This window comes from Diadema antillarum, unplaced genomic scaffold, assembly GCF_040938485.1.
Source record: "Diadema antillarum isolate AM-2024a unplaced genomic scaffold, OU_Dant_1.0 scf00000015, whole genome shotgun sequence".
Classification (NCBI taxonomy): Eukaryota; Metazoa; Echinodermata; class Echinoidea; order Diadematoida; family Diadematidae; genus Diadema; species Diadema antillarum.
In genome coordinates, this window is record NW_027270904.1 from 2701886 (window position 1) to 2717034 (window position 15149).

Below are 15149 nucleotides of genomic sequence, written 5' to 3' on the forward strand. Positions count from 1 at the left end.
CGTAACGGTCGGGATATCTGGAATACCCTAATTCCTGCGAATGCAAAATCTTGTATTCTTCTGAATTGTCATTTAAATCAGTCTCTAAGAAGCATATTTTGTCGCAATGTAATTTGATTGATTAATTTTATTATGACTAATGCTGGTCATACAATGTAGTATGCTCGAGTGCATCCTCACTAACACGTGCACGCACAAGCACCACTTGCACTTTATCATATTTTCTGCACGGGACCTCAAGCAGGATTTATGATTCATACATCCCTCTTTTAGTCATTATCAAGGTTGGGAATTTCTTCAAGCAATGTTATTATGGCGGTCATCTGCACCTTCTGGCTATCATAAATACCGATATCTGTTCTTCCATATTGAACGATCAACTCAGGTTTATTTATGTATTTGAATTTGTTTCCAGTTATCGTTTGTTATTTCTGTACTTCGTTACATTTGTCTCTGCCTGCTGTTAATGAAGTTTATGTCAATATTTTGCCGAAACATATCAAATATCATTTACAGAAAGCGCAGAAATAAAGTCCTTTCTTTAATAAGGAAGTAAAAAAAATCTAATTCAAAGGCAAAGCGATGACATTGATATATTTATGCTTTCATACGTATGTTATAGGGCCTGTACACACTCACCCATAAAACATACATACTCACACACATACGTACACACACATGCACGCCAGATATAATCACACTCATAGTCATACACGAACGCACATAGGATAAGAACGAGCGCACACAGGATAAGACAAAACGTTTCGAGTAACATGCTTACAGAGGACAGAATTCGGACATTCATAATTCTATTTTGTGCATGACATATATGTGCTAGCATACGGGCACGCAATCAGAGCTTTGTGTTGTGCGCCGACCTAAAGAACGGCTAACAAACGGATACTAATAATACACCGCACGCACGCGCGAACGATACACACATCCCACGAGCTGTCTTCTGTGGATAACGATGTCTTCAGTAATTAAAATGCAAACACTGAGAGTTTAATCATTCCTTAAAAGGAGACGGGCGTCAAATATCTGGTTACTCTCTCGTTTCGTTTTACCAAACCTATACACTCACATACAAAGGTGCCACTGGAGGAACCCATCTGTCTACGTTTGCAGCAATTCACGCGATTTGTAAAATCACTGGAAATGCAAAGATTGAGATAAACACACCCCAAATCAGAGCCGTGATATTGAGCACTTACCTTTCGGCCTGCCCCAGCATTGGCGCTCTTTTGGAGGTAGAACGAGCGCCGTTTCTTGCTCGTCTCGACAGCTTTGCATTCGACGACCTGTCGTAGCTGAATGATCAGACACTCCCCTCGTTTTCTCGCCGTGCTCGCAGACGACTGCTTTTATCCCGGGTTGGGGGTAGTTGTTGTTTTTGTCGCATTCGCGTGAAAATGGGACGTGTTCGTCAGCCACCCAGCCAGCACACGTAAACGAATGGGCAGCGGTACACGGGCAGACGATGAGGCAGGCATCCACGCGATGAAGTGACAGCGAGCCCGCCCGCCCGAGGTGGGATGGGGACGAGGAGGAGGAAGCAGGAAAACAAAAAGACACGAGGAAGAAAGATCAGTTTATTAACATACTCATGAATATGCATGCACTAAATCAGACCGAGAGCAGCGCCCCCTGTGCTGTGTTTGTTTGCTTCTTATTTTTCCATCCTTGAGGACAGTGTCAGTGGCAAAGCAGAATGTATTGTATATGCATCCATTCTGCATAGCTGTATTTTTTTTTCGTAGGATGTATAACAATTAGAAATGAAAGCAATCTCAGCCCAGGGGCACAGAACGTTTTGTCGAGTGGGAGGGGGAGAGGGGGAGAGGGGGAGAAGGGGAGGGGGGGGGGGCAAGGATCACTGGTAACCCTCACTCACCCTTAGTTTTCACGGGCATTGTAGTCTTCATTTGTAATTTAATAGGTTAGCAAGATTCAAATGGTTCCATAGCATTTGCTCCTACGACTATTACTCCCATGAACTATCTACATAGATTGTACCCACAGACTTAACCCTAACCCTAATCCTAATCCTCACATCAAACCAAATCTAAAACCCTATCACCACCCGAACCCTAACCCTAAGTCCTTGGAGAAAATAAGACCGGAGCAATTGTCGCAGGACACCCCCCCCCCCCCCCCCCCCTAAAAAAAAAAAAAAAAAAAAAAGTCGTGTCACCGATTCAAATACATCTCTTTGAGGGATCAGTTATAGTTTGTTGACCCCGTTCCAGTGTATATTGACCAATTGAGTATACGGTAACCCGGTGAATTCTGTATAGAGTTTCTGGGGATTTTAGAATCTCTAGGAAACGAGTTCATCACCACGTTATGTCCGCTACAGTACTATATTGAATGATCATCTTTTCGAAATTCCTTTGTTTCAGTTTGAAGTTTCAGTTTCAGTTTTAGTTTGTTTGACTAAAACGTACACCACAAAAATACCCTCCAAAAAAAGAAGCAAAAAAAAAAAAAAATCACCCCAAAATACAACAGTATACTCTGATAAAGAATAAATGGTTTTAGTTGAGTTGACTCCAGTTAAATAATGCAACATAAAAATAAAAGAAAAATCGGCAATGAATGCAGGTTTTTAAGGTATCCTATCTCTTAATGCTATTAACAAGTTTGATTAAACCACTTAATACTTAGTGAGACTGAATACTTAAAAAGACAGAAGGAAGTATCATACACTCTGAAATGAATATCTTGTTAAAGGGGAAATCCAGTCCAAATGTGAGATAAAAAAGAGTAAAATCTTACGAGTTCAACGGTAAAAATTTGACTGAAATCGGATGAAAAATAAGGAAGTTATGACATTTTGAAATTTTCCTAATTTCTGCAAAACAGTTCTTGTACAGTGGATATGAATATGCAAATGAGTAAGCTAACCATGTCATAACCTCACAATTTTCCATTGACCCTGTACAAAAAACAAAAAACAAAAACGAAAATTCAATGTTTCTGTCATTGAAGTCTGAAACATGATGTTACTCCTGAATGAATAACTTCAGAATAGTGATCAGTTGGATATACCAGGATTGGAGCCTGCTTGGTGGGGCATAATTGCGTTTGAATGAAAAATTGGAAAATTAAAAAATTGTATGTACAAACTACATGTCAAGTTTTGAGGGTATGACATGCTCACTTTGCTATTTGCATAATCATATTGACCGTCCAAAAATTAGCGAAACTTCAAAATGTTATAACTTCCTTATTTTTGACCCGATTTTGATCAAAAGTTTACCGTTGAACTCGTAATATTTTACTCTTTCTTATCATGCTAACTTATATTTGGACAGGATTTTTCCTTTAATGAAAAAGAAGAAGAAATACACACTGAGGAAAAGGATGTTTTGCGCTTTAAAAACTGATGTCTCCAACGAAATCTTATTTTATCCAATAAACCCAATGTCTGGTCTGTTTTCAATATATATATATATATATATATATATATATATATATATATATTTTTTTTTTTTTTTTTTTTTTTTTTCATTCCAGTAAGGTAGTGGCGTAGTGAACAACATCCGTTCAGGTCCGTACTTGAAAACGCTTCCGTGATATTCGTATTGATTTGGTATTTTTTGCTTTCTGTGCCTATTAACAAACTTACTGAGAGAAAGTCGCAGAAAGCAGAGATATCGTTGAAATATCGCAAAATGTCAAATACACTATTTACCATGACTACAAATCATGGGTTTACATGCATGCAGTATAAGCAATGGAAAAGGCGTTACATTCATATATTAATATTTTGACATAATCTTTCCTATGTGGAGACGCTGTTGCTCGTATATTGATATGGTGTAATAGATGTGGGCATGCGTAAACTGACCTGTATAGCTTACAATGTAATTTCGCCTGACAAAATGACACACATAACATATATAATATTATATACACGTGCTTTGACTTTCACCTACATACAAACAGACACACACACGCATGTATATCTTAATATATTTAAAATACACGTACAAATATATAATTATAAAGATAGGCCTGTATTTTAACTTTTCTTGTGAAGAAGTCACATTTTCAAGTACTATCGTTTTGGAAGTAAGATTTTGCATCAACTTGAAAATCCAACAACTGATATCCAACCATGTACCGAATTGAGATTTAATATCGGTTGTGTACGAAAGCTTCAGATTTCTACATGTCTCATTCAATGTCAGTTATAATTGTTGACGGATAGGGTAGCTATGTATTGATGAGTTTATTTTGGGTATATGCTTCCGAAGAGGAATTGTGGGTAAATTTCACTTGTGAGGTTGTGAGTATAAAATACTTTAAAACATAGCGACATTTGTTTCTAATTTATATTCATAGTGGCCACTTGACCAAAAAAAAAAAAAAAAAAAAAATCCATCCATAATTGTCAGCCTGTCTCAAAGAAGCAGGGAGATGGCGCTATAACGATGGTTGACGGGCTGTAACTAGAGTTCTTGCTTTATTATCTATTCTGTCTTTCCCTTCATGATGTATATTTGGGGTTTTGCCCTTCTTGTGATCTTGAACTACACCTACAACAAGACTCGACGTTAATAGCGAGGCCACATGTCGGGCAACAACTTTTTAAGAAAATGTACTTGGTGGCCCTTATACGAGCAATATCATTAAATTCACTCCGACTCTGCTGATAATGTTAAAAGATACAAGATAGATCCCCGATGTCATTTTCCAATTCCCTTCTTAAAGTCTGAAAACCAACCCAATGGTCTTTTATTGGAAAGTGGGCAAGTCCCAACTGACCACACTTCACAGATCCTTCGTTGTTTTAGATGGCCGAAAACACCTGACCACCACATTCCATTCTGGTGATGGCTGCCTCAAGACATGGTCATTCACAAAATTTGATGACCATAGAATGATTTTGTTTGTTTCATTTCCATCTTGACCTACCTTGACCTATGCCTTTAACTCCTCACCAACAAAGGGTTGAGTGGTGGCATCCGCTTCATGATGTCCCGCGGCATTCTTGGCGGTTGCTGACGAGATGGCTGGCTTCTACGAGTAAACATACTGTTTTTTGCTCCTACAATCTGTTTTTACACATTTTGTCCATCTCTTGGGTGGTCTTTCTTTTGGTCTCTTACCAGAGATTCTTCCCTCCATTGCTAATTTAGGAAGACGTGTTACCAACATAGGTTTTAGATGTCCATATCGTAATCGTCTTTTGGGAGATTGCATTTAATACCGCTCTTGTTATATATGATTGATTCCTTATTGTGGTGTTCCTTGTTCTGTCCATTCGTTGTTACACCTCTTATTTTCCGCAGACATGTCATTTCAAAAGCTATTAGGCGGTTTTCGTTTTCTTTCCTGAGCGTCCATGTCTCTGCTCCATATAGTAGTATGGAGAGAATTAGTACCCTGTCTAATTTGGTCTTTGTTGATGGCTCCGATTTCCATCTATTCAGCTGCAATGGCTGGTCTTTCATGGGGTATGTTAGGCGGGACCACTTCGCCGGGTTAAACACCCTGCTCTTTGTAATGAATGAATAAAGCAGGATCTTAATTTACGTTAATGAATTGTGACTCTCTCATATACGGGACCTCCATTTTATGTCTTATCCGAGGGGCAGAGTGTTTTGCCTCTTACTAGAGGGGACTGTATGATTACACACATCATTGCTCAGTGGGACTCGGGAATCGAACTCGGGTCCTTTGGATCGTGAGGCAGACGCGCTATCGACTGAGCTAACTCACCGCCCTTGATAAGGTATGTAAACTTCCCATTCCCAAATAGTTAACAGTAGTATGACTACGCATGCCACCAAAATATGCTATCGGTTCTCGTTTGTTTTTACTGTTTCATATTCCACATTTTACAAGTAGATTGAAAACTTGAATGAAGAAATGAATGTACAAATTCTCAAATACAAGAAAGGAAGTGATTATACATGTGTCCGGCCAGTCCACTCGCCATCCGGAAGGGACATGATCCGTCTGCACTCACCTGACCAGCAACGATAAACAGCGCCCTCAGGAGTGCCGAGTGCTGTAGTTCGTATCATTTCCTACTACTGATTATTACCCTGCTTGTCTTTTCGATTGACTAAAATGTGCCAATTTCTGGCTAAACTGGACTTTACGTGTGTGAATTCGCGTCACATGTCTTTTGGAACTCCTCTGGGCCACGTCGCCTAAAACGTTGGTAACTTTACAATAACTCGGGAACTCTGCAATCAGTGAATAACTATCAGTGATTTTTTTTTTGCCTTTATGTGGCTAAGGAATAGTGTTGCCATAGTTACCACTGATTTCAGATTTATCATCATAAAGGTACCACACTTTACAGGGAGGTGGCAGAGATCCACTTTCCCGCTTCTATGCAATAGGGCCCTGGTTAATGTCCTTCTGTAACACTCGCGATCTTCGCTACCGGTGTTCACAATCAGCCTCTTTAGAGAAAGGAAATTTATCTAGTAACTACTAAAGATAGAATGTTGAGATGGCAGAATATATCTTGCACCAGCTCTGTCTTTCATTTATGTGCAAGCATATGAATTTGTTTATGCAAGTACATACGTACACACCGGGGCCGACGGAGCATTTTCAAAAGTGTGTGTGTGTGTGGGGGGGGGGGGGGGGGCACTTTCGGGTTTCTTCAGCTGACAGAAAAAAAGTCTTCAGCGCAAAAATACTTCAATGTCTCTATCCATTTCTTTCTAGTGCCACTTACGCACTTCCGGGGTGGAAAAAGGTGGGGGGGGGGGGGGGGGGTAGGGGGGGGCAAAGTGGTGACACCTTATGTATTCCTTTCTATGGTGCAAAAAAAAAAAAAGTGGGGAGGGGAGCGAGCAATCCCCCCGCCCCCCCCCCCCCCAGGTTCCGCCGGCCATGCACACAACTAGAATATTCATACGATAAGTTCAGATTGCTTTTGTTTTTGTTTGTTGTGCTTATGTTTTTGAAGACACCATACTCGTACCTGTTTGTCGTAGATTGCTAGCTGTCTCGTGTCGGCGCGCACTGCGACGTATTTCCTCTTCCACAGGGTGCAGCAGAGGATACGTCCCCGGAGTCTCAGCGGGCCCTCGCGGGCCACAGACGGCTCGTCCATTGTCGTCTGACGCCTCACGGGCCTTTCAACGTCCAGCAAAGGTCAATGAACTCTGCAGGTAATAACAATAACAGAAAGATGGAATCAAAACTCAGAAAGATACTAAAAGACGCAGCTTATGATTGAGAGATGCGCTGGTTTGAAGCGTTACATTTTATTGTTATATCTTAATCCGGGCTTTTAGGATTTACATCGATAGTGCTTCTTTTGGGGCTCTTTCAAATGGCCGTGTAAAAATGCTGTAATAAATTGGCAACACTTATGAAATTAAGAGGAAGGCAAGTTTTACAAGAGCAAGTCAGCTCTGGTTATCCAGACGATGAATTCCTCTGTAAAACGTATCTATAGACTGAAAATGTCTTCCTTTGGAGGACATCGTATGTATTGGACTACATTGACAAAATCAATATAGTGCAGTTATTTGTTCAAAATGTAGTTCTTTGACAAAAACAGATTTTTATCATGTTTTTGTTCTCTAAAAAATATCTGCGGAATGATGACTGACAAGACATTTTATTGTGTGGTGTGTGTGTGTAAAAACCAAACATCAAGAAGTTGCAAGCTGATTACACATTTTCACCTCTTCTTGTTTGTATCGTGCAATCAATCTATCAATATACATGTATCATGCTGATTTGATATTTCACTATATACGACAAGTCGTGTCTGATAACTGAAATCAGACGAAAATATACCCAGGTAGACAAAAAAAAAAAAAAAATTATTCCTAGGTCTTTACACGGCAGAGCGCCCTCAACCGCCAACTGCAATTTAATGTTGCATGCCACATCTGGACCATTGATTGTGACGGTCCGTACTTATTCGTTCAAGCCTACCGTCTGATCTCTGTTAAGTTGTGGAAACAATGTGCCCTGTTTATGATTCGCGTTTCTCTTTTCATAATGTGTTTTCAAGCAAAAGAAACCAGGCTAGCATCGTTTGCTATTCAAATTGTCAATGAATATGCAGTCCTTTTACTCAAACGTATACAATAACAGCGACTAAGAATCAAGATGGGTCTACAGTCTGTTGCAATACGTGTTGATACACTCTGTCAAAACGCCAATTAATGAAAAGAAACTCTGCGGTCAGTCGTAGCTCATGGGTCGAATCAAGGCTTTGGGCCACGTGACAGCTGCCACTTCGAGACGGACCATTCTATCAATCTTCATCTAGTCTCCTTTACCAGTCACTAATATAGCGGCACTATAAAGATTCCGGACACTGCAGGGTATGGATAATTCACAAAGGTGCTATGTCTATTTGTAGTTCACTTCACTAATTACAATCTTCGTCTGTACCGTAGGGCGGCCAGCAATCATCCATCAAGATCAAGAGGGTTCCAAGGAGCAATCAGACTACTGTATTACTTGTATATTACATGAATCTCACTGGGCAAAATAATATTTATGAACAAGGAATTCTCTAACATAGGCCTACACATGATGATGATACATGTATACATGTATTGCAATTTTCAAAACGCCTCCTGCAAAATCGGGGAAACTGGACAGCTCTGTCACCCTACATGAATTTAATCCGTGATTTATACATGTATATATATATATATATATAAACGTAACTTGGACAGTGCGTTATGTAGGTACTGAAAGTCAAAACTTATACGTTCTCTATAATGCGATCGCATTCTTGCTTTGCAGAATAATTCCCGACGAGGATGTGAACAATGATTGGATAGGTTTAATATTACCCCTTTTTCCAACACCGTTCAAACTAGATGATGAATTCTTTTTTGAGCCTAAGTATATTGCTAATGATGATGCTGATTATAATGACAATAATGATGATAACATCACTAATAACAACATAAATAGTAGTAGTAGTAGTAAGTAGTAGTTATTTTTAGTAATAATAATAATATTAATAATGATGATCATCTTTATAAGAACAATAAGAAATATGATGAATGATGATGATAAGTTGTTATCATCATCATCACCATTATCATCACCATTATCATCATCATCATCATCATCGTCATCCCCAAACACCTATTTCTAGAGTATGAGTTAGTTATACAGATACAATCTATTGCCCAGCAAATTCAGAGAGCTATTGTATGTACGAGCTTCATCATGGTAAAACCACGGAAGCACATGGTACTATTGTTATCTCCTTGGTATAATGAGTTGCGGATGTAATTTATATCATCAAATACACTACAGATATATCATTGAAACTATGATTTATATGAGCTTTTTATTCTCAGTGAGAGCGCTTTAGCAATGTTCAATATCGAATTTTGTTGGCAGAGCTGATTCATTCCAGTTTTGGTATGCAAATGCCATATCTGCCAGAAATCTGTTACGTTATGTTTTATTTGAGATATGATCATCGGGCCCATGTCTTGGCAGTTCACTGATGTCATAATATTGATTAATTCCTGTAATTGCTGTGACAGTAGATTGATATGTTTTATGTTATCTTATTATCTATTTATTTCAATTGTTTAGTACAGTGCAGCAAAAGAGTATTGAGGAGCTCTTGCAGCGCAGTGGAAACACATAGGCCTATATACAGACATAGTTTCCACGCTCAGTGAATGTTATACTTTTACATTCTTCTTCTTCTTCTTCTTCTTCTTCTTCTTCTTCTTATTATTATTATTATTATTATTATTATTATTATTATTATTATTATTATTATTATCATCATCATCATTATCATTATTCATATTATTATCATTTCTATCATTACCAGTACCATTGTCATCATCATCATCACCATCATTATGTTACTCAGGGTTGATTTGGAAGTGACTTGTTGACGATAAAAATAACTGTAAATGATGAGCTCCGTATAGCGGCAACCAATGCAGAACACTATATAGAGAGAACACTAAAGGGAGATCTTTGAAAATTTAGAGCAACCACAAATCAGTCTTGCTAAAGTGTTTTGAATCCGCTAAAGTGCAGTTCTCCCATTTGAGACTCAGGTTTTTGACTCAGGTGGTTCATACAACAATTCATTATACAATAATCTAACTTACTGATGACGCACGCATGAATGCAGCTCTTTTAATATACATACTGCCATGTATTTCGGATTTAGTTAGGGATTACATTACTTTATAGGCCTACAGCGTGCAGATAAACGCTCAATAATTACTTGACTGTGTGTACTCAGTTAAAATCCATGTTCAAATCCGTGTTAAGCTATACTTCTAAACTTCTTCAATTGGCATATGTGACTGTCCAGCTGACACCTCATTAAAACGGTGTTTAGATAAAGGAGATGTTCACAAGGTAATCAATCATTCAATTTTACTGCCGTTACGGAACTATTGCAAGCTTCATAAACCGAGAGGTTTTGATCTCGAGTTGGTGAATCAAACTTAAATGACAAGTACAACTGTTAAATCATCTGCATGGCATATTATGACAATTCAAGATACACAAGGGATTATGTTTTCCAAGACCTTGTAATATATGCTGCATGTTTTAATGTGTTACATTATTATTATTATCATTATTATTATTATTATAATTATTATTATTATTATTATCATTATTATTATTATTTCTACTTCTATTATTATTATTTTCATTATTATTATTATCATTATCATCATCTCATCATTTCTCTTACTTCAATGAGCTCGTAACTCCGCTAAATGAACTTTTTTATTGCGTTTAAGAAGTTCATACTCTTTTGCTGTTTATAAGATAGCTGCCTGGAATTATACTCTTTGGTCTGTTGGTGATTTGATCTTTCGACCCAACATGCCTAATTAGGAAATGTTCATGTACCACACCCACACACTGATGACTACGAAACAAAATAATCGTCGTTAAGTTTAAGTTCAGACGGGAGTGGCTTCTTCACTGACGAGTTAAGAATGCTGGTTGGATTTTCCTTTTACGGGCATTCAGCACATATATACATCGGAGCATTTCTATTGAACAACGACTTTTATGAGTGTGTATATTATTCCTTTTAATGCGTGTGTATGTGCTCATAGGCCTATACTCGTGTGTGTATGCAATCTTTCATATCTTTCAATATGACCACGATATTGATAGTGATGGCAAGGCGAAGGCCTCGAACTATATACTTTCACTTTCGCATACCAGACAATCGAAGACATCCAAGATTTCTAATTACACAGCACATTACGCTGGGCAATAACGAGTTATGACAGTACATCGTCGGTATAGTTGTCTCGATGTCGTAAGTATCAATTTGTTTAGATGCCCTCATATGGAAATTATAACTCAGCACTGCTATATCACGTGTGTGTCTACGTGTGTGCGTGCGCGCGCACGCGTGTGTGGAGATCTGATATTGTTTGATCAAATTGACACATTGTCATCTGCAGGACTTGAAATATAAATCGTAATCTACTGTATCTCACAAAGTATCATAACTATTATTATGATGATGACATTCATTTTCTGAATCTACCATACTCATACGTATGTATATAATTATATCTTTTTTTTCCCTGCTATACTATCGCTTCTAGCAATAGATTGCTATTAAACGTAAGTCTGGTCCTCTTCATAATCAAAATTGAATTATTTAATCAAACCAAGTTTTGTATCGAAAATAACAATTTCTATTTCATTTGTTTATCATCTCATCACTTGGTAATCATTATCATAATGTTGTTAAAATTCAATTTGAAATGAATGCAGAAAAGCATCTGCGAACGATATCTGCGAACAAAAATAATGATTTATTATGTTCAATATAAATGAATATTCGGTATCTAATGATCATAAATAATTATATTAAATATTCACCGTTTCTTGGTGATTATCTAGGCCTACACTTCAGTACTTGAATCTATAGTTCACACATCATTCTGTCGCACAAACATTTTGGAAGTGAGGAGAAACTATTATAAAGGTATGCATGAATTACATGAATACGATTATCATAAAACTGAATGCATATATTTCATGTGAACTTTATCTGCTACTATAGAGTTGGAACACTGGTAGGCAGGTGACAGGGGTCGAACTGAGGGGAAGATAATACTAATTACTATATGATACACTGTACAATATATAGCTCTGCTTGTCCTGCCCACGCCAGGAATGATATAGGGCCTACAGTGTAGTATATGCAACACACGAGCTTGTCAACACAGACGACAGATGCTGTTTTCACGCCAATATAATCCTGATGCGCATTCCATGGACACTTTAGCACTGATTAATACGTGGCCACCTCGTCTGTTTGTCTCATCAGAGGGGAAATACCGTCCTCAGCTGCGACTAACGATTTGCTCAAGCGCTGCTTCGGCGAGCCACGGGCCTAGAGATGTGGAGGGAGCCGTGCCCACAGACAGGTCTGCATGGGGATGCTTAAAGGACAAGCTCACCTTTATAGACATGTGGATTGAGTGGATGCAGCAATATTAGTAGAACGCATCAGTGAGAGTTTAAGGAAAATTTGACAATCCGTTCAAAAGTTATGAATTTTTGAAGTTTCTGCTCAATCACTGCTGGATGAGCAGACTACTATACAGCTTGTGGTATGGGTACATGACTGTGTACAACGATATAAAGAAAACATAAAGAAGATGAAATTAAATGAAATGAGATTTATTTACCAAACAAACGTTGTCAACAAAGCCACAACAGTCAATAGTTGAAATATAGTTTGGTAAAAAAGAACTGGCAATAGCGTGCAGGCTATTCAATATATTTTCACTTTTCTCGCATGATAAAAGAACGCTTGACTTGCCTCTTTCAGAAGGCAGGCGGTAATAATATTACCCTTAACTTACGTCAGTGACAAGTCGAGGAAATGGGTACTTTTTTCAAAATATCAAACTTTGTGAAATTCTCTGTATATTTTCTTTGTATCGTTGTACGCATGTAAACATCATACACTGTAGTAGTCTTCTCATCCAGCAGTGACTGCGCAGATACTTTAAAAATTCATAACTTGTGAACGGATTGTTCGATTTTCCCCAAACTTTCACCGATGCATTCTAATGATATTGCTGCATTCACTCACTCCACATATATATGAAGGTGAACTCTACTATGTCTACGCCAGTTTACGTTGAGCTCAAAAGAACAGCACTAAGACATAAGTCCCACCAACGTATAAGCCAAAGAGAACGAAAAAAAAACCCAACAACAACCACATTTGTGCTACATTTGTTTCTTTGAAACATTAAACTATGTAGGCTTCACAGTTTGAAGACAGTGTTCTTTTTTTATATCGGATTATATGAATACTGCTATTATGCTTAGTAATACTACTGATATTATTACTATTATTATTGTTATTGCTATTATTATTATTATTATTATTATTATTATTATTATTATTATTATTATTATTATTATCATTTCGTTTTATTTATACAGGGTGGCCCCGTCAGTAATCAAATAGGCCTACTGTTTTCCAGGGGGCCCTGATACTCCGAAAACTGATCATAGAATGTAATAACAATAATGATGATCATTATGGTGGTGCATGGTGATGACGGTGATGATGATGATAATAATAATAATAATAATGATTATGATAAAATAATGATACATGGTATTACTGATAATAATAAAAATATCAACAATAACAACAGTGTAACAATGATGATGACGATGACTATCCTCTATACTAATAAATCAACAACTCATACACTTTCATAATGTTCCTGATACAGCGCTTCTAATCGCTGGCGTGAGGACATAGCAAACTTCACTAGGCCTTAATTGTTAGATATCATCGAAACCACGCAATTAATGACAAAATTAGCTATAAGAACTAATAATACTTTTCCTTAACCTTGCCCAATCAGAATGGTTGAGCTCATCAGTTCGAAACATCAAATTTACATATCTTATGGGTCTCGAATTAAGTCGCAAACCATAATGAACTGTCATATATGCGTACTCCATGGAAGATGAAAGCGTTTGGTTTCGAACCAAGACTATTCATTGAAGCTGTCTAATGTATCTAAGTTATGGAAACGAGGGCCTACCAGTGACATATTCGAAATAATGATCTATTTCTATTATAGACTGAATCTGACCACACGAAATTCAGTTTGTTTTGATATTATAAACTCACATTCCTGACCAAGAATCGAATGTGCGAGACCATAACGATATTAATATTATCTCGTAGATAAATACAGTGTACTCTCTAAAAAAAAAAAAAAATCGAGTGAAAATATTCACTCTTAAAAGAGTGAATACAAAAAAAAAGTGAATATAGAGTGAAATTAGAGTGAATTTTGGGTGAAAATGTTCATTTTCACTCATTTTGGAGTGACCTCAGGGATCACTCGAAGATTTTGGAGTGATCCCTGAGGTCACCCTGATCCCTGAGGTCACTCTAAAACGAGTGAAAATGAACATTTTCACTCAAAGTTCACTCCAATTCCACTCTAAAATCACTCTTTTTTTGTATTCACTCTTTTAGGAGTGTTTCACTCGATTTTTTTAGAGAGTAAAGCATAATGACATGTGAGAAGACGGACTAAGAATTCACGTAGCTACAGGCCTACGTGTTGTATGTGACGAAACATGTAATACAGAAGTAATGCCAAGGGGAAAATAAACATGGTCTCGCTGTTTACATACTGTGTTTGAAACCTTTAAAGCTGTTCTAAGAATTTGAATGCATTGGCATACTACTCCACGGGCGATTGTGTGCTTTGTGACGTACCGGGGAGACAAGTGACGACGTGTTTCGTATCCTCTCAATAACAGACAATCATAATTTGCATATATCTATTGCAACGCCATTATGATCATCAATAGTATAGGTTCATAAATTACAACAAGCGCATCAAGGGATTGTCTATGGGGATATTAATGCCCGCCAGAGGTCAAATTTATACGTTACTATTTATAGGTCTATGCTTATTTATCCATTATCTCTAGTGCATGTGACAATTAAAGCCCTCTAACCATTACAACATTGTGAAAATAACGGGCAATACCCATTATTTCGCTGCGAAGAATTCTGCATCAGAAAACGCAAAACATAATGCCACTGAAATCGACTTCAGTCCACTGACAAAAGCGTTGATGGGATGGCTTCCGTTTTTGACGTCGAACTGAGCAATGAT

General features: G+C 37.7%; 1 protein-coding gene across 1 annotated transcript in view; it reads right to left on the bottom strand.

Annotated features, from left to right (window-relative positions):
- Positions 1 to 7132, bottom strand: part of LOC139723806 (uncharacterized) — a 31233-nt gene extending 24101 nt beyond the window's left edge. The window contains exons 1-2 of the mRNA XM_071635016.1: positions 6956 to 7132; positions 1215 to 1358 (exon numbers count right to left, since the gene is read on the bottom strand). Coding sequence (XP_071491117.1) covers positions 1215 to 1358; positions 6956 to 7087 — 276 coding nt within the window. The 5' untranslated portion in view covers positions 7088 to 7132. The remainder of the gene's footprint in view (positions 1 to 1214; positions 1359 to 6955) is intronic.
- Positions 7133 to 15149: the final 8017 nt, after the last annotated feature.